The sequence below is a fragment of the Aythya fuligula genome, chromosome 13 (assembly GCF_009819795.1).
Source record: "Aythya fuligula isolate bAytFul2 chromosome 13, bAytFul2.pri, whole genome shotgun sequence".
NCBI classification, from domain to species: Eukaryota; Metazoa; Chordata; class Aves; order Anseriformes; family Anatidae; genus Aythya; species Aythya fuligula.
Genome location: NC_045571.1, coordinates 75,272 through 98,676, shown reverse-complemented (window position 1 = coordinate 98,676; position 23,405 = coordinate 75,272). Strand labels below are relative to the sequence as shown.

At 40.7% G+C, this 23,405-nt stretch overlaps 1 protein-coding gene across 1 annotated transcript; it reads right to left on the bottom strand.

Moving 5' to 3' along the window:
- Positions 1-7,810: 7,810 nt before the first annotated feature.
- On the bottom strand, positions 7,811-21,410 carry LOC116494309 (GTPase-activating Rap/Ran-GAP domain-like protein 3). The gene is given in 11 exon segments (XM_032196130.1): positions 7,811-8,011; positions 8,436-8,554; positions 9,660-9,767; positions 11,377-11,443; positions 13,402-13,560; positions 13,858-14,030; positions 14,736-14,852; positions 19,164-19,263; positions 19,975-20,085; positions 21,088-21,162; positions 21,363-21,410. Coding segments are annotated over 11 exon segments (1,278 nt in total).
- Positions 21,411-23,405: the final 1,995 nt, after the last annotated feature.

Genomic DNA, 23,405 nt, shown 5'->3' with positions numbered 1-23,405 from the left:
TACTACTAATACTCCTGGAGACTGGGAGGTTCTGTCCCTTGTGGAGCGGTGGCATTCCGTCCCGAACCCCTGGGTTCTGTCCTGGGCGAAGTGTGTGCTAGCCGCACCAGGGTCTGGGGCCAACCTCGAACAGCTCCTGGACATTGGTCCCATGTGCGGGAGTTTGGCCACAGGCTGCGCGGGGGCCGTCTGTCCCGTGTTCCGGGGGTCCGTCCTCAGGCGCTGAGGGTGTCGGCCGTGCCGTGAAGCGGGAGGCTGTCGTCCACCAGCTCGGGGACTGCCCTTGCCGTAGACCGGGTTGGTCTGTCCTGTGCGAAGCGGCGCCCGGCCGTACTGAACCCCTGGGCTCCGGTCCTGGGCGCAATGTGTGCTAGGCTCACCGGGGTCTGGGTACGACCTCGGGCGGCTCGGGGATAGCAATCCCTGAACACGGGTGTCCAGCCACGAGCAGCGTGGGTGCCAGCCATGTCTTGAAGCGGGAGGCTGTCCTCCGCCGGCTCAGGGACTGGCCGTGCCGGTGACCGGGGTGCTCTGTCCCGTGCGGAGCGGCGCCCAGCCGTACTGAACTCCTGGGCTCTGGTCCTGGGCGAAGTGTGTGCTAGGCTCACCGGGGAACAGGGCCGACCTCGAGCGGCTCGTGGACAGTGGGTCCCATGTGCGGGACTGACTTTGGCCATGGGCTGACCCGTTTTACAGGGGTGCGTCTTCGGGTTCCGTGGGTGCCGGCTGTGCCGTGAAGTGGGAGGCTTTCATCCGCCAGCTCGGGGACTGGATGTAATGGAGAATGGGGGGTTCGGTCCCGTGCGGAGCAGTGGCCAGCCATCCCAAACCTCTGGGCTCCGGTACTGGGCGACATGTGTTCTACCCACACCAGGGTCCAGGGCCAAACTAGAGCGGATTGGGGATGTCGGTCTAAGGTTCGGGAGTTTGGCCATGGGCTGCGCGGGGGCCGTCTGTCCCATGTTCCAGAGGTCCGGCTGTCGTCTGCTGGCTCGGGGACGTGCCGTCCTGGAGACCGGAGTGTTTTCTCCTGTGCGGAGTTGCGCCCGGACGTACTGAACCGCTGGGCTCCGGTCCTGGGCGATGTGTGTGCTAGGCTCACCACGGTCCGGGGCTGACCTAGAGCGGCTTTTGGACAGTGGTCCCGGGTGCAGGAGTTTGGCCACAGGTTGCACAGGGAGCCAGCTGTCCCGTGTTCAGGGGGTCCGTCGTAGGGCGCCGTGGGTGCCGGCGGTGCCTTGAAGCTGGTGGCTGTTGTCCGCCGGCTCGGGGAATGGCCGTCTGGAACCCTGTGTACTGGCCTGTGCGGAGCAGTGCCTGGCCATCCCAAGCCGCTGGACTGCGGTCTTGGGTGAAGTGTGTGCTAGCCGCACCGGGGTCCAGGTCCCATCTCGATCGGCTCGGAAACGGCGATCGCAGGACACAGGTGTCCGAACACGAACGTATGGGTGCCGCCTTGCCGTGATGCGGGAGGCTATGGCCCAATGCTGAGCACCAAATGGCAAAAAAGATGATCTTTATCGGCTCTGTGTACATTGAAGGGCTCCTACGGAAGAAAGGTTTTTCTTGGCACGGATGTCAAAGAATCCATCTCCAACTGAAATGATACAGAACAAGTTTTGACACAGAAACAGAAGTAAGAAGTCAAAAGGCTAAGGCAGCATTTCACTAAGGAGTTCTGAAGGAGCTCATGGATAAGCTATGTTTTCACTTTTCACACTTGAAATTGTCTGAATTGAAACAGATGACTTGAAACGTGACTAATATGTTTAGTTAGGGTTGTTCAGAAAGAGAGAACACAGAGTTCAGTTGCATGTGGGGCTGCGTGAAGGCTCCCCTGGGGAGTTCAGTTGTACCCAAAGGCTTCCTTTGGGGGCAATTTTGGATGGGCGAAAGGGGCTTTGTACGCCTTTTCTGGGGTCCTATTTTAAATTCCTCTCAGATTCCACCCAGGGATAAATATTTAGGGTTGTTCAGAAAGAGCGAACACAGAGAGCCCAGCCGCATGTGGGGCTGCGTAAAGGCTCCCCTGGGGAGTTCAGTTGTACCCAAAGCCTTCCTTTGGGGGCAATTTTTGATGGGCAAAAGGGGCTTTGTACGCCTTTTCTGGGGTCCTATTTTAAATTCCTCTCAGATTCCTCCAAGGGATATACTTAGGGTTGTTCAGAAAGAGGATACAGAAATATTTCTATATAAAGAGCAAGAAATACCCTAATTAAGCCGAAATCTTCATATATAAAAAGCCTGGAAGCATCACTTTTTCATGAGAAACAGCAAACCCTTTCAAAACATTGTATAAAATTGATTTTTGGCATGAAGGAAAGGGTTAAAAAAAAGTCAAGCTTTAATGATGAAATACTATCTTTTAACAAAACAAAAGATCTAATACGACTATTTCATCATAGAAAACTAGCTTCTTGGTAGTAAAACTTCAGCCCGCTCCATTTAGAAAAATATATTTACTTGGAGCAATGAATTCTATTGTTGGTGTAAAAGCAGACAACAATTAATTCTGATGCCAGCACAGGAATCTTTGTGTAGTCAGAAAGAAAATCAGGGCACGGGCTTCTGCCTGTAATGAGGAAATCTGCAGGTGCACTACAGAAACAGCATTCCCTTTGTGGAGAAATACAATGTATTTTTGACTTCCAAGTTTATGGAAGATTTGAAAGCTTGTATTTTCTTATAAAAAGTCATTCTACTCAAAGATTCTTAATGTCAAAACAGTTTTCAAGTTTCTCTTAAAAAAAAAAAAATGTGCAAGGACAGGTCAGAGAAAAGAAAACAACACGTTCTTGTTACCTGATCTTTATAGAGTAACCATCATTCCTCAGTGAATAAAACACAGCTCCATCATTTCAAGGACAGACTGCACTTGCGTTGTCTGAAAAGACCTTGTCTAAAAGCTTTTTTTTTTTGAGAATGAAAAAACAAAATGAGTGATTTACATCATCAAATTCTTCTTTCTACATGGTACACACTTGTAAAACAGCTCAAGATATTAGTAACAGCAATTAACTGAATGCCACTTTCATTCAGGTACTTCAATTATAAGAAGCTCAGAATAAATAATACTTTTTACTTCATTTTCAGCCTGAAGCTCTCATTGATTACCTACCTTTAGAATGCCACAAAAAGCAATATTGAGATAAGAAAACATACATATGTCAAAGATGTAAGCATCACCAAATCAGGCTAAGCAAGCCAGAACAACATGGGATCTATAAAGATTAATCACCAATACTTCCAGACACATTTTACCACTAGAAGCAGTGTTTGTGACATTCCTACAGAGCTCACAGATCTGTAAGAAAAGTTGAAGTAAGGAACAGTCTGTCTGCACTTCAAGTCAATGTTGTCCTCATCGTATAAAGAAGTCAGATGGAATGGATAGCTAGATGGTGAGCTCTCCTCTCTGTTTGCTACAGTATCAGGATCTGAACTAGTGGAAAGATGAGGACTCTCAGAAAAGCTTTCAAAAGAGGCTGAGATTATTCTGCAAAGATGAAGACAAAAGTCACTGAGAAACAATACACAGGTAAGGGCAAGCAGGGTCAGTGGCTATTTCTGCATACAATCAAGTTATCCTAAAGGCAGAGACAAACCATTAAAACTGAATTTCTCTCTGTTTTACTCTGCTTCCACACCAAGCTAGCACTGAACCAGAGCCTTGATAACAACTCATATTAAAACAGAGATTACATACATCAGATTATTGCCCAAAGGTCATGTTAATGAATGCTCCCCTCCATATAATTTTCAAATAGTGGAATAAATATAATAACGTTTTACATTGCAGTGGATTGAAAAAAAAATAATCTCAGTCTACTGTATCTTGGCTGAATTCTGCTGCTACTTATCACAAATGCAGGTTATAAAAACAATGAAAAAAAAACACAATGGCAGGGGGTCTGGTAAGCAGATACAAACAGACATATGCAATAGTGTTTCTTTACAAAATTTATTTTGGAGATAAGACACAAGGATATGAAGAAAATAGCAAGTGAGTCTGCACAGTGCAGACGTTGTAGGCCTGCTGACTGTCTCAACTGCACCAGGTCCCCACAAAGTCCCATTTAGTCTTGCTTTCCTCATAACATATCTTTAGCAAGAGGTATAACCATTTCAGTACTGATAGTATTCAGATACTCTAATACACAGTAGGATGAAATTCACAGTAGTATACAAGGGCCTCAGTCAGGCTATACCGAACTAAGATTAGAGTAAAAAGGTTGAGGAACAATCAATTCCCAAAATACTTACAGTCTAACTTAGGTTATTTTCTAAAGCCCATATATTTACCTGTCGCTACTAGTTGATCTTACCGCTCCCTGCTTGGGATCTGACTGTCTTCGAGGAGCCTTTTTTTGCTTTTGTGCACCTTCTGTCTGGGGAATAGGTTCATCCAAAAGGCCTCAATAAAGGAATAAAAGTCTTAATACTCTCAAAAGGAAATCAAATAATCACAAAAAAACATTGTGATCTCTCTTGATGGTTTTCATTACTAACTAAAAAGTTCCTAGCTGGCTTAGAATACGGTTACCTTATAATAGAATCATCATAGAATGGCTTGTGTTAGAAGGGATCTTAAAGATCATCTAACTCCAACCCCCCTGCCATAGATAGGGATGCCACCCACTAGATCAGGTTGGCCAAAGCCCCATCCAGCCTTGCCTTGAACACCTCCAGATATGGGGCATCGACTTCTCTTGGCAACATGTTCCAGTGCCTCACTACCCTTACAGTGAAGCATTTCTTCCTAGTCTAGTCTAAACCTATCTTCTTTTAGTTTATAACCACTTCCCACATCCTATCATTATCTACCTGAGTAAAGAGTCCTTCTCCATTTTTTTTTACAAGACTCCTTTAATTATTGAAAGGTCACGGTGAGGTCCTCCCTGTAACCTTCTCTCCTCCAGGCTGAACAGCCGCAGCTCTCTCAGCCTTTCTTCATAGGAGAGGTGCTCCAGTCCTCTGATCATCTTTGTAGCCCCTCCTCTGTACTCGCACTAACAGGTCCAAATCTTTCTTGTGCTGGGGGTCCAGACCTGGATGCAGTACTCCAAGTGAGGCCTCAGAAGGGCAGAGTAGAGGGGGGACAATCCCCTCCCTTAACCGGCTGGCCACTCCTCTGTTGATGCAGCCCAGGATGCAGTTGGCCTGTTGGCCTGCAAGTGCACACTGCTGGTACATGCCGAGCCTTTTGTCCACCAGAACTCCCAAGTCCTTCTCTGCAGGTCTGCTCTCAATGAGTGCTTCTCCTAGTCTGTCCTCATGTCTGGGATTTCCCTGACCCAGGTGCAGCACCTTGCACTTGGACTTGTTGAACCTCATTAGGTTCACGTGGGCAGACTTCTCCAGCCTGGAACTTCACCTGAAATGCAGAAGGAAAAAAGAACGTTACACTTTCATACCAGTATCAGTTCTAAATACTTCAAATGAAAAGTTATACAGAAAAGTTATAAACTTTATGTGGGGTGCTTTTTAACCCAAGTAACAAAGATCTTCCTTGTACTGTATCTTTCACTATAAATAGGCTAGGAGGAGGAAGAAATACGTCCACATTTTGCAGACTGACAACTTGGCTTACTGAGAAAAAGCATATTGCCTGTCTTAAAAACAGAAATTCAGATTCCTGAAATTCAGATTCCACCGGGACGGTGGGGATGACAAACTCCCAACCGACCCTGAACGTGTGCGGGATTTGCTACTCCACCTGGATCCCTACAAGTCCATGGGTCCGGATGGGATTCATCCCCGGGTGCTGAAAGAGCTGGCGGACATCATCGTGGAACCTCTCTCAATTATTCTTCAACGATCCTGGGAATTTAGAGAGGTCCCGGTAGACTGGAAGCTGGCAAATGTTGTGCCGATTTTCAAGAAGGGTCAGAATGAAGACCCTAGCAATTACAGGCCTGTCAGTCTCATGTCAGTGCCTGGTAAAATCATGGAGAAGATGGTTCTCGAACTTATTGAGGCTCGCCTGGGGGACAAAGCAGTCATTGGTCCCAGCCAGCATGGGTTTGTGAAGGGTAGGTCCTGCCTAACTAACCTGATTTCCTTTTATGATAAGATCACCCGTATGGTGGACCAAGGGAAACCAGCTGATGTGATTTTTTTGGACTTCAGCAAGGCTTTTGACACGGTTTCCCATAGGATCCTACTGGACAAAATGTCCACCATACAGCTAAATAAAAACATCATACGATGGGTGAGCAATTGGCTAATGGGCAGGGCCCAAAGGGTTATGGTAAATGGGGCTGCGTCAGGCTGGCGGGCGGTCACCAGTGGGGTCCCTCAAGGCTCCATTTTAGGGCCGGTACTTTTCAATATTTTTATAAACGATCTGGATGTAGGAATAGAAGGTATTTTGAGCAAGTTTGCTGATGACACCAAACTTGGAGGAGTTGTGGACTCCAATGAGGGTGGAAAGGCCTTGCAGAGGGATCTGGACAGGTTGGAGAGCTGGGCGATCACCAACCGCATGAAGTTTAATAAGAGCAAGTGCCGGGTCCTGCACCTGGGACGGGGAAACCCTGGCTGCATGTACAGACTGGGCGATGAGACGCTGGAGAGCAGCCTAGAAGAGAGGGATCTGGGGGTCGTGGTAGACAGCAAGTTGAATATGAGCCAGCAGTGTGCCCTGGCAGCCAGGAGGGCCAACCGTGTCCTGGGGTGCATCAAGCACGGCATCGCTAGTAGGTCAAGGGAGGCGATTGTCCCGCTCTACTCTGCGCTGGTGCGGCCTCACCTCGAGTACTGTGTGCAGTTCTGGGCACCACAGTATAAAAAGGACATGAAACTGTTGGAGAGTGTCCAGAGGAGGGCTACGAAGATGGTGAAAGGCCTGGAGGGGAAGACGTACGAAGAACGGCTGAGGTCACTGGGCCTGTTCAGCCTGGAGAAGAGGAGGCTGAGGGGAGACCTCATCACAGTCTACAACTTCCTCCTAAGGGGGTGTCGAGAGGCAGGAGACCTTTTCTCCATTAACACCAGTGACAGGACCTGCGGGAACAGGGTTAAGCTGAGGCAGGGGAAATTTAGGCTTGACATCAGGAGGGGGTTCTTCACAGAGAGGGTGGTTGCACACTGGAACAGGCTCCCCAGGGAAGTGGTCACTGCACCGAGCCTGTCTGAATTTAAGAAGAGATTGGACTGTGCACTTAGTCACATGGTCTGAACTTTTGGGTAGACCTGTGCGGTGTCAAGAGTTGGACTTGATGATCCTTAAGGGTCCCTTCCAACTCAGGATATTCTATGATTCTATGATTATATGATTCCTTTCTCTTTTCCTCTTCTGTCAACAGTGCAGCAGCAGATTTAAATACATCTAAATGAACAAGATCTACATACATCTTGCATTATCTAGTTGGTGTTCCTTTGTTTCTCTATTATTTATCCCTCTAGATCGATTGTTCACAGATCATGTTACACCAAATTTACTGTGCATTTATTAACTTTAAATTTATTAACTCTTTTGAGACTAGAAATACTTCTTGCCTTTAGTTTTCATTAGTTTAATTAGCTATCGATAGTTTAGCTGTTCATGAATGAAAGGAATGGCATATGTGAAGTCTGAAAGTTTTCCCCCAATTTTATACCTCTTTTTGCTTTATAGTCTTGGCCATATTGCCAAAGACTCATTAAGGTAGTGAAGCTTAATTCTTCCCCTCCTACAGACATGATTTCTTCAAAACAGTGCTGCTGTGCATTCAGAAGAGATACTATGGGGCAGAAGCTCAGCCAGGTGTTTCAGATCTCTGGATAAGGTTTCCATCTTCCAGACTCTCAGCCATGAAAACAAAATCTTTTAACGGATTGATTTCATTTTACTAAAGATAATAATCAAAGCTTCAAGTAGCCTGGAAACCACGTTACCTTCTGAAGAAGAAAGAGGACATTCTGGTATTTCATAAGCCGTCGGTGCTTGAGGAGAACTTGAACTCATTTCCTTAGAACTGCTATGAGATGATCCCCTTACTGCAGCAGTAGCTTTAAAATAAATATCTGACTGAAATCACAAAGAACTCATCATTAGTACAGCAAAACTTTCTTAAACACTTGCTGAAGAAGAGCTTAAATGTTTGTCCACTATGTTCTATTGCCACTGTTGCTGTATTGCTGCTAAGTTAACTACAGCTGGCCACAGAAAGGCTATCTCACTGTAAATGGGGAGAACTTCTGTGATGTTCAGAAGAGCATCTGCCCTATAAATAATCAAATACTTCAGCTCTGCATTACTGCAAGCAATAAAGGACAGTTAGATCAATTCTGATTCTCACTGTACTCACTACAAGCTAAGAGCACACAAATTAACAGTTAATGCAAATCAGAAAATGTGTCAGTTTTGGTTTGGTTTGGGCTTCAGCAACTCTTTATGTGAATTAGGTCCCAACACTTCACAAATAGTCAAACATGCTTTTCTCATGTCTTACCCTTGATGCTACAAGCTGAAGCTCAGGCACAACTGCTGTGTGGACTAAGTTTCCACTCACCACTAATCAGATCTCAATGGAATCAGTAGTGAAGGCAAGGATAGAAGGGAAAGCACAGACTGCAATGAAACAAAAATTATTTTGCAAGGAAGAATGATTAAAGTAAATGTTTCTCAGATGCTCCCTGAAAACAATTCTTGAGTATCTGACCTACTCTGGTATCTCCCTTTCCTATGACAAGATTTGTCTACTGTACTGATGGACATTCAGATACAAGCCTGAAGAAAACTTCACTCTCCATGCCTGGCAGAAAATAAACTGAATGGAAAAAAAAAAAAACAGAAAAGAGAGAAAGGAAAAAAAAAAAAGTTTATCAGAGGAAAAACTTGGCCCCACGGCTCCACTTATTAAAGATACCATATGTAGAATCTTAGCTGAAGTGGCATCATGAATGCAACATGCTTAGAGAATCACAGAATCATCTAGGTTGGAAAAAACCTTCAAGTCCAACAATCAACCTGACCTACCAAGTTCCATCATTATGTCCCTTGGTGTTGCAGGAAGCACGGCTGAAAGCACGACAGACACCAGTAGAGTCAGATCATGCTCCATTTTATTGCCCGAATAGCCTAACTTTTATAGTGAACTTAACAGGGGTGGATAGTGTTTCACACAAAATTAGTGGTCAAAAGCACTCAGACAAACAACTACAAGAACACAACCCCACCTGCAAGAAAACAACCCCTCTTGTGATTAGCAGTCATATAGACCTTGTCCTTGAAGCCAGAGGCTGGTAACAATATTTTTCTAAATTCCTCAATTGGGCGATGTGGGAACACTGTCATGGGAACTTCTCATAGTTGCCCTGGTAGCTTGGTTTGCTCAGCTGCAGCAAGCCATGGGATTTTTGCCGTTTCAAAAAATCCTTCAACATCTTGGTGTTATGTCAACACCTCTCCAGGGATAGGGATTCCACCACTTCCCTGGGCAGTCCATTCTAATGGTTAACCACCCTCTCCATGAAGAAATTCTTATTTATAGGAATTTATTAACCCATATTTATTAAATTTTATTATATTAAAAATAGATTTATATATGTTAAATTATTTTTATTTTTATATTTATTTTATATTTATATTCCTAGCACACATGCTCCAATTCCACCAACAGCCAAGTGCAAGCCTAAATAGTAATGAAAAAAGGGTAAAAGAGGTATGTTCTTACCAACATCATAAGGAACTTGATTCCAGCTAAAGTGAAAGTCATAAGATGATGACTGGACGAGTGGAGAACCTCCATTAAAAGGATACACCTTTCTATATTGGCAAACATCTGTAACAAAAAAAGGAAAAAAAGAAACCTCCAATATCTTACAGCACAAATGACAAACACCAACGTTATAGGTAGATTTTACAGAAGTGAGGATAATACACAGATAAATATCAAACACTTATGTAGAAGTCCCTCTATATCTAAACAGACCATAAGGGAAATGTGCTTCCTTTGTGAATACATTTACAAGACACAAATAGTAGAGCTACATTTTAATAACTTGTCAGATTTCACAAAGTAAGTATTGTTCTGTTTCAGCAATCATCAGCTCCTTACTTTGTCTATGGATAGAGGAATAGTTAAGAACATTTCTGAAAGTGATGTAAGCAGAGCTGTACCTCTCTGACTATAAAAACTACCCTTCAAGCAGCCACATACTAGCACAGTTTGTGTTCTTTGAGGATTGTAATACACATGGGATACTACAGATACCAAGATTTCATTAATCATATAACTTTTGAATCTACTACTTCTCTATTTTTAGGTAAAATCCTTTTTTTTTTTTCTGTAATTGGTGTCCTTAAACTTAAACTAACTTTATATCCACAAGTGTAAAAAAAAGGTCTTGTTTGAAATCCAGACTTAGAACACTGTCAAATCATGTGTTTTCATACTTGTTCCATGATGATACTTTCATAATTGTAAAACTGTCACAAGACCAAAAGAGGTTTCCCTGTGACAGGGCCCTACAAATAAGGATTCAAGTTGCTGCAACCCTGTGCAACAGGCTTTAGGACCTTAGGATCAACCAAGTTTGTTAACTTTGGCTCTGTGACAAGCCTACTAGAGTAGGACTGATTCTGCACAGAAGTACAGGTTTGGGAATTCACACTACTCAGACCTTTTAGTTCTGAAGCAGTACTGAGTGAACCAGAACTAGGTAGGATTTGTTAAACTACCGAAACCAATGAGGCCTCACAGAGCATACAAAGATACACTTTAGAGACTTTTTCCCTGTGGTACCAATCTAACGGCCAATGCTAGAATACGTAGATGTATTTATCCTGTTTCCATCAATGCTCTCTTTGGAAAGGCAAATAGGACATGCCATCTGAAACAGAAAGTTGTGCTTTGTCCTTCAGCATCACCTCATAAAGGACGTTTCATACTCATAACTTTCTTTTTCCTGAGGACTGAAAGCAAAACTACATGTGTACAGCACAGAAGAGCATATGCATATTAAATCCAAGGCCGTTTTATAAAAAGAGATTAAGAGAATTACAATTTTAAAATGTGCCAGCACAAAGAAGTGTGCAGAAGGAAAGAAAGCACAATGACAGAATGGGAAAGCACAAAGAAGAAAAGGGGTGGAATACTAATTTGTACATGTCCTAGAAACACCCAGTGTGAGACTAGGCAAAGAATACGATAGATCTGAAGAAATAGGACTTTTGTGAGTAAGATGGTAATGTCTGTCCAATTACACACACCACAATAAAACAGTACTTCCATTTCTAGTCCTTCTAATATGCACTTAAATTGAAAAAAAAAATGTATTTTGAAATACTTTCCATGAAACACTGAAACTTTAAAATACAGACCTAAACTCCAATGAAGAAAGAATTACATGTTGAGATATTATCATTTCCAGTCTTCCCTAACTACTTACAGTTATAACATAACAGTAGGCCAGCTTCACCATCTTCATATACATCAATAGCTGCAACAAAATTTACCTGCAATGATAATAGGAAAGGGTAATGATCAGGCAGATAGGATACTGATGTTACTATGACCAGGTTTTGACTAAGAAGCAATCAAATCAGTTGGTGCACAATTACAGATAAAAGAAAAAAAAATATATTTCTTTTTTGTGATTCATTTTCAGGATGCCGATAGGATGGAAATCAATTTCTTTTGTATTCAATGCTGTATTTCAGTAATGCATATTCAATTTTGTACCTTCAGTATAAATACATACCTACAGTATAAAATGATACAAACATACCTAACTTACTTGACAATATAAATTTTGGGAAACTGAGTTATTTCAGGGTAGCTTTGAATTAACATGCTATGCTAAAAATAGCAATTCTTTCCAAAAAGTGAAATCTAAAAAGCTCGACTGAAAATCATGACTAGCAGAAAGATCAAAAGTGCCAATTACTGGATCAAAACCACTAACAGGTACATTGATTGATGTGGATGTACTTCAAGAATTACTGAATAAGCTGAATTTAGAAACTGAGAACCACTGCTGGATAAACTAAAATGGTTTTTGCATAGCATAGGCTACTTATATTCTCATACTTTAATCCTGTATTTGTCTTTTACAGTTAAATTAAAAGAAAAACAAGACACCCATAAGTAGTAGTATGTACATTCAGAAAAGGAGACCTCCCTGATGAAATACTTAAGACTGGATTAGACAAATGTCTCCTAGACCACACTATTTGCTACTTGGGCAGGGCTGGAGACTGACTTCATGAACTTCATGGCTTTCCTTTGTGCAATAAAGTAGGTGTTCTCTTGATTTAAGACAAATATAAGGCAAGAACCGTTAAACAGATCTGGAGACTTATATATATCTATACAAAACACATTTTGACCCATCCTTTGTAGCAACTGAAAGACATTTCTGCTTTGTGACCTGTGGAAATAATTTGGTAACCAATTTCAACAACACAAAAATCACTGGCACAGATCTAATTAAATTCCTGCTTTGTCTGTGTTCTCAAAGGAAATAAGGGTTACTGGGGAAGAGAACAGAGGGGGGCGATTCTTGACTGTCCACATTCTTTAATTGTATTTCCTTCTTAATCCAGATTAAAATAGATTCCCATTGCTGTGGAGAATCTTAACACTGTATTGCCAATGCTAGGAGTACCAACCCTCTTCATCATCAAATCTGAATAAAAACACAGATGATTTAAAAATAATCAACAAGAAGCATCAAATCAAAAGAGACGTCCCTTATACCATTATGAGCAGAGAAGTCAACAGAACACAAGAGTAACCCTGTAAAAGGTTCTTCTTTTTTTTTTTTTTAAATTATGCTTAAAGCTATACATTCACATCCATATTAAGAAATTATTGAAATTATTTGATTTTCAAAATGCTGAAGATCATTATCATCCCAGCAACAGGAAACATTTGAACCCTTTTCCAAAAATCAGGATGTTTACTTAAATCCCAACCCTATGTCCCAGTTAGTAAGATACAGTTAATGTATCACTTGGCTGGGCAGCAGTTTAGAACTAAAAGATATACACAAATATTTCAGTTTTAGTACATGCAAATAGGCAAATCTGAATGAGATAATGGTGGCCAAAACCTGAAATTATTTTGCTGCAACCTCCTAAAGAATAAAACACAGAGACCATGAAGAAAAGACAAAAATCAAAATATTGACTAAGAAAGGAGAAAAAATGGCTTTGCATTTATACTGACAGCAATATTCCAGAGCTTGAAACACAGGCTCTTTCCTAATATGTCATACCTTATAACTACCTCTCTTAGGAGTGATTATTATCACACATTCCAAAAGGAAAAAATGCCTCAGAGTACTCTAAAGTAGAAGTTAAAAAAGTGAAAAGTAAAGGAGACAAGAGGATCTCCTTAAATGCTGCTCCCAGGAGGTCAGCACAGCATGGACCAATTCTGCAAGAAAATAGTTTAAATGCTAGAAATTTACTTTGTTTGCTTCAACATGATGCAGTCTATAGGACTCCCCAATACTTTCATTAACTAAATCAAACTGATGCTGATACGCCACACAGATCATAACGTCACTGTCTCCAGTAGGTCCATCCACCAGTGTCATAACCACTGGAGGGTCAGAAAGGCATATTTCCTACGAGATAAATAATAGTATTATTCTCTTTTTCAGGCTCTTAGTGTGAATATTGCATTGCTCCATGAATTTACAAGGATGTAATCTAAGCAGAGAAGCATGATACAGAACAAGATGACAATTTAAGAAGTCTGAAATATTTATTTGGCATATCAATGATGGATCTCCATCGTATTGCTTCTCACTTACATCTGTCTGGAGGTTCCAGACGATAAAATGCATGCTCTTTGCTTTTTTCGTCCACTAGCTGAGTGCTGCCCAGTCTGTAAAAGTGATTAGTGATTAGATTACACATACCCAGATGTACTGGAACTCGTCTACTGGACATTCAGGTAATGACAGCAAAGAGCTGCTGGTTAAACTGTTGCATGGATTGTATTTCTTTGTGATGAGAAGTAGTTTGTTCTGAATACCCACAACAATCCTCAGTTCACTGCCATGGTGAGTATTAATGGCATACAAATGGCAGCCTAAGAAAAAAAAAAATTTAGGTTGTAAATATTTGGGGTAAGGACTGTTATTTTTAATTTTTTTATTTTTGCTCTGTAATTGTATGATAGTTAGTACAATGGGTATCTGATACCTGAGCACCACACAATTACAAACATCCCAACAGGATAATAGTAAATTCTAGAAAAAGACAAAAGGCAGTAAGTCTTTTGAAAACTATTTTCCCCCTTACTCCTTTTGCAAGTAAAAGAGTAAATATATGTTTTTTTCTTTACTATTCTGCAGTTTCCAGCTTTCCAAGGAAGCTTGATGCTGAATATCGGAAAATGTTTACATCTACTAAAATAATCTGCAATACCCAAACTATTCTAAGCATTACTAATTAAAAAAGATTTGCCATTGTTCTTCTACCTCACAGTGACCTTTATTTCAGTCTTACATCCATGCATAATTTTTCTTATACCCCTCAATCCTGAAAGCAACATATCTGTTTTTCACCAGAGCTTTTCATCAGCAGTGATTGCCAAGTAACATGGTATGTTTTTACCAAGTTCTCAAATGATAGGCTGGACTGTACCCTATGTTATTTTCACACATAAGCTTAAAGTTTGAATTAACTGTCCAGAGATAAAACTAAAGGTGAAGCCTCAAGGGAGCTAATAAACCCTGGCAACTACTGGCACAATACCACAGTGTACACTTTTAATACAAGATAATAAAGCTACCTTTTGTTCTCTCCAATTTATTTTCTCTGCAGTCATATTTGCTTCTTATCATCTGCTTTGTTTCTATATCTTTTTGGACAGCACTCAATCTGAAGACAAGGAGACGAGAATCTTTTCCTGAAGATGGAGAAAGTCAGGGAACAGCAAATTAGAAAAAGACAGTGGTGGTTTGAAATTAATACTTCCAAAGAGATGAATCACCTAACAGACAGCATTGCCATAAAAGCAAAGTTAAACAATTTTGCTTCTCTGAGTGTAAGCAGCAATGTGACAGGAAGACTGCTTGTGAACTCTATCTAGACTCTACAGTTCCAGTAAGCAACCCTTTCAGTTCACTAGCAGAGTTTCCCATCAGATGGTGCTGCGGCAATAAATAATAGGAGCCTCAAATCAGTGAAACCTACACTGCTAGAAGACGGTGAAAATAAGACAGATACAAACTAAAGGCAAGAGAAGAAGGGTTAACTTTAAATTCTGGAACCATCCAGCCTAGCAGCTGATACCTGGATCCTTAACAGAGTCTGAAAACCTTTTGGATGTGGACTGGTTTTGCTTATCAGTTCTTCAAAGTTAGGCAAGTTAGGTTCAAGGCATATTCCAACTGCAAAAATAGCACAGCATCCACCACCACGGCTAAATGTTTTTTTCCACAAAGATAGACATGAGTGGAATACACAACACCGAAATTTAAAATAAATAAATAAATAAATGATACACTACTATTTGCAGTTGGAAATAAGCTATTGTTAAGAGTAGTTTCTTAACTAAAAGCCAAGTTTCTTAAAATGCAAGTAAAACAAGATTTTCTGACAAAAGTATACTCTCTTACTAGTCTAGCTGGTATAGCTGGAAACATAAGCACGCTTTCTTAATATACATGTATAGTCAGTGTGGATCCAACAGTAAATACAAAAGCAAGATCACATGTGCTGCCTTCAATTCTGATAATAGATAAACATGAATCAGGGCAGCTTCTGGAACCTTTATGACCTTCTTTTCCCATAGAAAGTGTAAGAGAAAAGAAGATGCAATGTTTCCTTCAGTCCACCACAACTTGAAACACTGATCAACCAGCAAATTCTTACTGTCAACACCGATTAAAGGAAAATGAAATATATGCAATCTCTCTCTTTTCAAGAACGTACATACAAGAACGCGTGCTTCCATGAATGAGTTCATGGAGGAAGAATGGCAAGCAAAATTCACCCTTTTGAAAGGAAGGCTAGAAAACATAATCTAAATCAAATGTTCAAGAACAGCATTACTACTCATTAATTCAGCTCTGTCTCTTTGTCAGGTGTGTCCTATAGGATGCATCCTAGAGATTGCATTCCTCAATGCGTTCCTCTTTCAGGATACTAGTTGTTTTGCAAATGTCCCAAATAACCCCACTGTGGTGTTACATCTGTGGCTGCTCATGAAACTATCATCCAAGCTTTTCTTTGGTGTCATTTTTTTTAAGAGAGTTTTTCTTCACCTCCTACAGACTTGATTATTCCAAGTGAAGGAGCTGTTCCTCCTTCCCCCTCGCCATGTCTAGGTGTTTCACAAAATAAGTTTTAGCAAAAAAATAAACAAACACATTTGGAGGACAAAGTGGATCCAGTTCTATAACTCATCTGTCATTACTAAGTCAAATTTAATCAACATTAGAAAAGAGAGCACTGCTACCAAAGCAATTTCTGCATCTGTCATTAATACCAGATGTATTGCTGGTTCCTGAAATACCCCCTTCTGTTGGTATGCTGACCTGAAAAATCTCCGTGATAGCATTATCTTCAGTTCTAGTTTCACTGTTAACATTTCCTCTCTCCCAGAAATGCAGAGGGTACTAGAAAGCAGTAGAAACAGGATTTTCTTCTGAAATGAGCTACCTTAAAGTGATCTCAAACCTGGTTGTTAGAACTGAGTGCTGGATAATACCACATTCTATAGGAACATTTTCGTAACACAAACATCGGTCTTTCTGCTTGAGTCTTAAAATACCAGTTCTACATCGATGCACTTGAAGTACATGAGAAGGACGCATTTAAAGTACATACAAACCTTGTAACATATTATTGTATCCTAAAAACCCATATAGTCTTTAATACCAATTTGTACACCCAATATAAGATTGCTTTTACCCATCTAACTCATTATTTTTCTCATTTTCCTTTATCAGACAATATCAGTCACCATGGGGATAGGAAGAGGGTCTCCAGAAGACCATATGGAAAACTAGACTAAGGCATAGTCTGAAAATAAAGGGCAATGATAACTTCCGCTCCAGATCTCAGTTTCACTATGGTATACAAATACAAAACAAGAGGCAACGATACTAGCAAGAACAGAAGACCTTTCTCTCCTCTAAATGATTCAGAAAGCACCCATAACAGCATTCAAAAATCTCTTCAACTTTTTACACAAAAACTCTTTATCAAAATATGCTTGAAGCATCATGAATTGATGCCAGTAATGCCTAATCCTGCTACCTCAAAATGGCTTGTAACATCTCTCTCTTCAGGTTTAACCAATCATCACAGCGTTTTGACTATTAAATGCAATTATCTATTCTAGAAGTTTCATAAACTAAGCTTCAGATACACCTACCCTTTTCAGATCTTCAAAAATGTTACCCACCCACCAGGTGTCTTCAGAGATGACTGCAAATGCCTCTCAGGTAATCTCAGCTGGTTCTGCAAGGGTTCCAGGATGAATTTCATCAGGTCCAGCCAAAATGGGCAACTCCCAATGATATGAAAGGAACCACATTTTACCCTTAGCTTGGGTAAATGTCACTTCAGCTAATATTGAGCAAACAGACATAATGTGGTAAAAAACGATACAACAACCAGATTTCTAATTATTTTATCTGTGTTACACATACAGATCCTGTTCTTGCACTGTGCGTATTCACTTCACAGACTTTTGGGTAAAAAGTACCTAACTGAAAAAGTGCATATTTTAGGGACATTTAATCCTTTTGAAATGAGGGTTAAAAAAAAAAAAAAAAAAAAAGTTGTTTGGACAGACGGGTTTTAAGTTTTATTTTTTTATTTTTTATTTTTTTTATACCAGAATATTCAGGAGAATATAATCTATAGAACTAGAATGTGGTTACACATCACAGAACAAAAACCAGTAACACATTTGGTAGAACAGTGACAGCATAAGTAATTTCCTCCACGTTTTTGTACAACTGAACAAATACATTATTCAGCTAGGGAGATTTCCAGAGTGTTGAGTTCTAAGAGTAGCTGGAGACCAACTATATACTGGTGGATGACAAATCTGACATGAGCCAGTAATGTCTACCTTCAGCCCAGAAAGTTAATCATATCCTGTGCTGCACAAAAAGAAGTGTGGCCTAGAAGGTCGAGGGAAGTGATACTCCCCCACTCCACACTGCCCCTGTAAGATACAACCTGGAGTACTGTGTTCAGCTCAGGTGCCCCCAGCACAAGAAGGACATGGACCTGTTAAAGTTGATCCAGAGAAGGGTCACAAAAATGATAAGAGAGCTGGAACACCTACAAGAAAGGCTGAGAAAGCTGTGTTCTTTTAACCTGGATAAAAGAAGGCTCTGAGGAGATGTTATTGTGGCCTTTCAATACTTAAAGGAGGCTTATAAGAAAGAGAGAGAGAGACATTTTACAATGGCACGTAGTGACAGCACAAGGCGTAATAGTTTCAAACAGAAAGATGGTAGATTTAGCGAATAATTTATTCCTTATATCTAATCTATGAGAGTGGTGAGGCACTGGAACAGGCTGCCCAGAGAAGATGTGGATGTCCCATCTCCTGAAGTGTTCAAGGTCAGGCTGGATGAGGCTTTGGGCAACCTCATCTACTGAAAGATGTACCTGACCATGGCAGGGAGGTCGGACTAAAAGGTCTTGAAAAGTTGTTTCCAACCAAACCATTTGATGATTCAATATGGCCAGTTTCAGGTTTACTCTGAAGCATGATTCTGAGCATCTAGAGATTTTTTTCCACACCTTTTAGAAAAACAAGCAAACAAACAACAAACAGTACTTGTTGTATGCACTCCCTTATTCTAAATGAGGCATCTAATGCACTTGCCAGTGATAAAAACATGATTACCTCAAGACACTTACAAACCCTAAAGCCATAGGGCATGTACGTAAGCAGCCCAGGGGAAATCAGCAAAGGGAAAGTAGTGGAAAGATCTGAAAAGGAGAACAATGAACTCAGAGCTCAAAAACCTAATTACAATAATTAAGAATAGTTATGTGATGTGACAAAAGGTGATTATATAAATCTAGTGCTGTGGGAATTAAAATTCTACAGCATGCTTCCAAGTTAAAAAACAAAAACAACTCTTAAAGAAAAGCACCTAGGGCATTCCCTTCTACTGATATGTCTGCCAAATAAACAGTTATACAGACATTCAAGTAAGAACCAAATAACAAGGACCTCTCCTACCTTTGTCTGTTCGGGCAATCAAAAGATCCAGAGCTTCCAACACATGCATCTGCTTTATTTGGAGAGTTTTATCAAATACTTGAACTGATGGCTGACCATCTAAAAAAGAAAACACACGTATTTCTTTAAAATTCTGCTAAAATTTGGTAGTCAATGGTTCTGAACTATTTCTTTCTAATAAAATAAGTCTTGTTTTTTCTCATGAAAATGAAACATTCTGCACAAAGCTCATATGTATGCTGCAGCATCATAACCAGTACTTCCTTATAGGAGTGTTTTATCATTGCCATGGATGAAATTATGCAACTGAAGCCTGAAAGGGACCTTTCTTTTGAAAGTCTGAAAATTTTCACTGATAACTAACTTCATTCCCTTAGTCCCAATGGCCTTACGTGGCACACAGAAGATAAGAGGTCAAACTAGTAAAAGCACTGCTATGGAAGAAACTGGCTTTCATCACCACATAAGCCTTGTGCTTCATGTTCATTAGTATCATCAAGGGCTAAAAAATCCAGACGCTCCTTGAGTTTGGGTTTGACTTCATAAATCTTTTCAGATGGCCAAGATAACAGCATCTGAAATAACAAAACATTCAGAAATCTGCACAAAAAATGGCTCCAAATAAGAATTCTGATGCAGAGAAAAAATCTGCAGCTAGATTACATAAATGTTATAGATTCACTTGGATTGGTACTCTCCTTGCAGGTGAGGACTTACCAATTACCTAAACAGAGCTTATGAACATTTATTATGAAGAAAATGGTCAGATACATAAATAATTGACACAAGAACACAGCATCATTTACTACCCATCAATTAACAAGATACCAGCGTCTGTAGAAACCAGCAAGGATTGGCCCCAGGAATCTGCGCAGACAACTTCATGAGGAAAATTACTGCAGAAAGATTGGGACTCCCAAGGCTATGATGTAACATAAGGGATACATATTAATTATACTAAGAAATACTGACCATATAGACACAAATGAGATAAGACAGTGACATGTAAGAACACATAAATACTTTTGGCAGGGTACATTTCTTAAAAGTATATTTTTTGAATTTGAAATAACAAAATCTAATTAATTTTCTTGCAGAGAAATACTCTCCCTACCAATTGGATTTGGAGACTAATAAGTATGATACACTCTTGGAACACTGGAATTAAAATCCAAGCAGCTGATATTCAGTGTAACCCTGGAAATTTCTTATTAAACAATTAAAATACAGACTTAAAATATATGCACCACCATGCATATACAGTTTGATTTCATTTCATGGTTCATTTGTGATATTTAGACATGGTACCGCTAAAACTACCTTTCCCCCAAATTGTTCTTTTGTCATGTGTTCTCTGTACTTACCTCCTAAGTTCTGTCTCCTCCCCCCTCTCTTCTCTAATATTAAGTATTAAGCTGCAGTCTGAAATTCTACAAGCACTTCTGAAGCTTCTATATATAAGATGCACCTAGAAAAGTGTAATTTACTTTTTTCACTCCTATGCCTTGTAAAAAAAATGTAGTTACAGGAAATAAAAACACAACTAAATTTTGCTTTAAACTTGATAAAGATGTTAAAATAATCAAAAGATGATTGGTTATGGAAAATATTATGGTGGTGGTGGTGGTGGTGTTGTTGTTGTTGTTGATTGTTTTTTTTTTTCATGAAATATGCTCAGATATAAAAATATCCAGACTTGCATTAGCATGAGAAGTACTACTACCTTCAGGCTCATCCTTTATTCATTTGCTATGGGCTGAAGAATCACTTTAACATACTATATGTTACAACTTTGCTGCTATAGTATCTAATCAGAGAAGTAAATAAACAATATATACAACTGATATACAGTGCCATGCTCAATTGAATTTAGTGGTTTTTTTTTTTTTTTTTGAACTCTCCTTACACAAATGGGTTCACTCACCTCCTTTTTACAGAAGCTGGTGGTTGCCAGGGTAGGTGATGTATCCCCTTTCACAGTGGTTTTCAATTTCAGCGCCTAATACAAACAGGTATTTTAATTAAATTAAGCTTTTGTCACTAATATATAACCTAAAGCCTAAGAAGAAAGGACAACTTAGGATGACAAAGTAGTTTACAGCTTGGAATTGCTATTACAGTTATTAAGAAAGAAGGGGAATTATATATACCTTGAAGAAAGACTGCAGTGATCACTATGGAGCTGCAGCCAAAGCCTACATAGCTTATAAAAAAAAAAGGAAGCTCAAAATATGAAGTGTCCAACATAGTAATCAACAGAACGACAGAATGAAATCATAGAATGGCTTGGGTTGGAAGGGACCTCAAAGATCATCCAGTTCCAACCACCCTGCCATAGGCAGGGACACCACTCACTAGATCAGGTTGCTCAGGGCCTTGTCCAATCTGGTCTTGAACCAAGGATGAGGCATTCACAACTTCTCTGGGCAACCTGTTACAGTGCCTCGCCACCCTCCAAGTGAAGTATTTCCTCCTAACCTCTAATCTAAATCTCACCTCTTTTAGTTTAAAGCCATTCCCCCTTATCCTGTCTTTATCTGATTAAGAGTAGTTGTTCCCCATCTTTTTTTTTTACGTCCCCTTTAAGTACTGCAAGGTTGCAGTGGGGTCACCCCGGAGCCTTCTCTTCTGTAGGTTGAAAAGCCCCAGCTCTCTTAGCCTTTCTTCATAGGAGAAGTGTTCCATCCCCTTGAGCACTTTTGTAGCCCCCCTCTGGACCCGCTCTTAAAAGATAAACATCCTTCTTGTTCTGGGGGGCCCAGACCTGGACACACGACTTCAAGTGGGGCCTTAGAAGGGCAGAATAGAGGGAGACAATCCCCTCCCTTAACCTGCTGGCCATTCCTCTGTTGATGCAGCCCAGGATTCAGTTGGCATTCTGGCCTGCAAGCATGCACTCTTGGTTCATTTCAAGCTTTTCATTCACCAGAACCCCCAAGCCCTTCTCTGCAGGACTGCTCTCAAAAAGTGCTTCTCCTAGTCTGTCTTCATGTCCAGAATTGCCCCAAACCATGGAGTGTTGGGTGCCCAGAGCATGTCGGGAGATGCAGTTCTCCAGCATGGGCTTTCGGGCGGCCATGTTGGGTGCCCCGAGCATACCGGGAGATGTAGTTCTCGGGCATTCCATGTCCGGGACGCCATCTTGGGTGCCCAGAGCATGCCGGGGCATGTAATTCTTGGGAAGTCACTTTTCCCATCAGGGAAAAACCTTTTATAGAAACACGTGTCTAGAAATGATCAAGGTTCTCACTGTTCAAAGGTTTGTCATAAAAGCAAAACAAACTGAAGGAAATGCTCCTTTTCAGAGGTCATCTCTCATTCAGGAAAAGATGAAAGGAGTGCAGGAGGTAGTCAAATGAACTCCTACACATTGATTCAAAGATCGAAGCCAAAATTCCTTGAAGTGGTATATTCTTTATTGCAGCGCTGGATGCACGGGGGATCTCTCCACCTATCGTGCATACCCAAAGCAGAAAGCAGTCTTGAATTTATACAATCAATCTATCAATATTCTACAAGCACCTATACATATGCATTACCTATCCCCGCCTTCCCTCGCTTCTCATGCTAATTAGCCTTTTGGCACCTTGCGTCTGTGTAGAGCCTCCCAAGAATTGTGGGCAGGGGTCTTTGGGACGTGGGCAGGGGTCTTTGGGAGGAAGACCCCGAGTCTTCCTCACAGTGTACTTTTCACCTTTGGTCAGGAATCTGCTGAGTTGGCATGTTTCTTAATTGCAAGAGCTGGTTGTTGCTAATTCTTCCGTTTGTTGTATCTTTATAATGAATTCCAATGTCCAGTTTCGAGATTTATAGTCCTTACATTTGTTCCTCTGTCCGTCTGCCACTTCCTTATCATGAGTTCCAGTGTCTTGTTTCGAGATACACAGTCCTTGTCTGGCGATTGTCCTTGCCTCCCCAATGCCTATTACCCTTGCCTCCCAAATGTCACCTTAATCAACATTATTTTAACAATCTTTTTTTTTTTTTTTTTCTTTTTTCTTTTTTTAAATAAAGTGAAAGTGTAATACACAATAAATGTTTGTTCATTGTCTTTTGTATTATAAAAAACAAGGAGTTCTGTTTGAGGAGCGGGAGTTGTGAGAGCTCCCTGCTGAAGTAAGGAGATGTATAATACTTGGCTAGACACTATGAAAATTCTTTTGCTTAATGTAACAAAAAGAGAACCCCCTCCCCTTCTCTCCTTCTGCATCTCAGTTGCCTCTTTTGTTCAAAGACACTGCT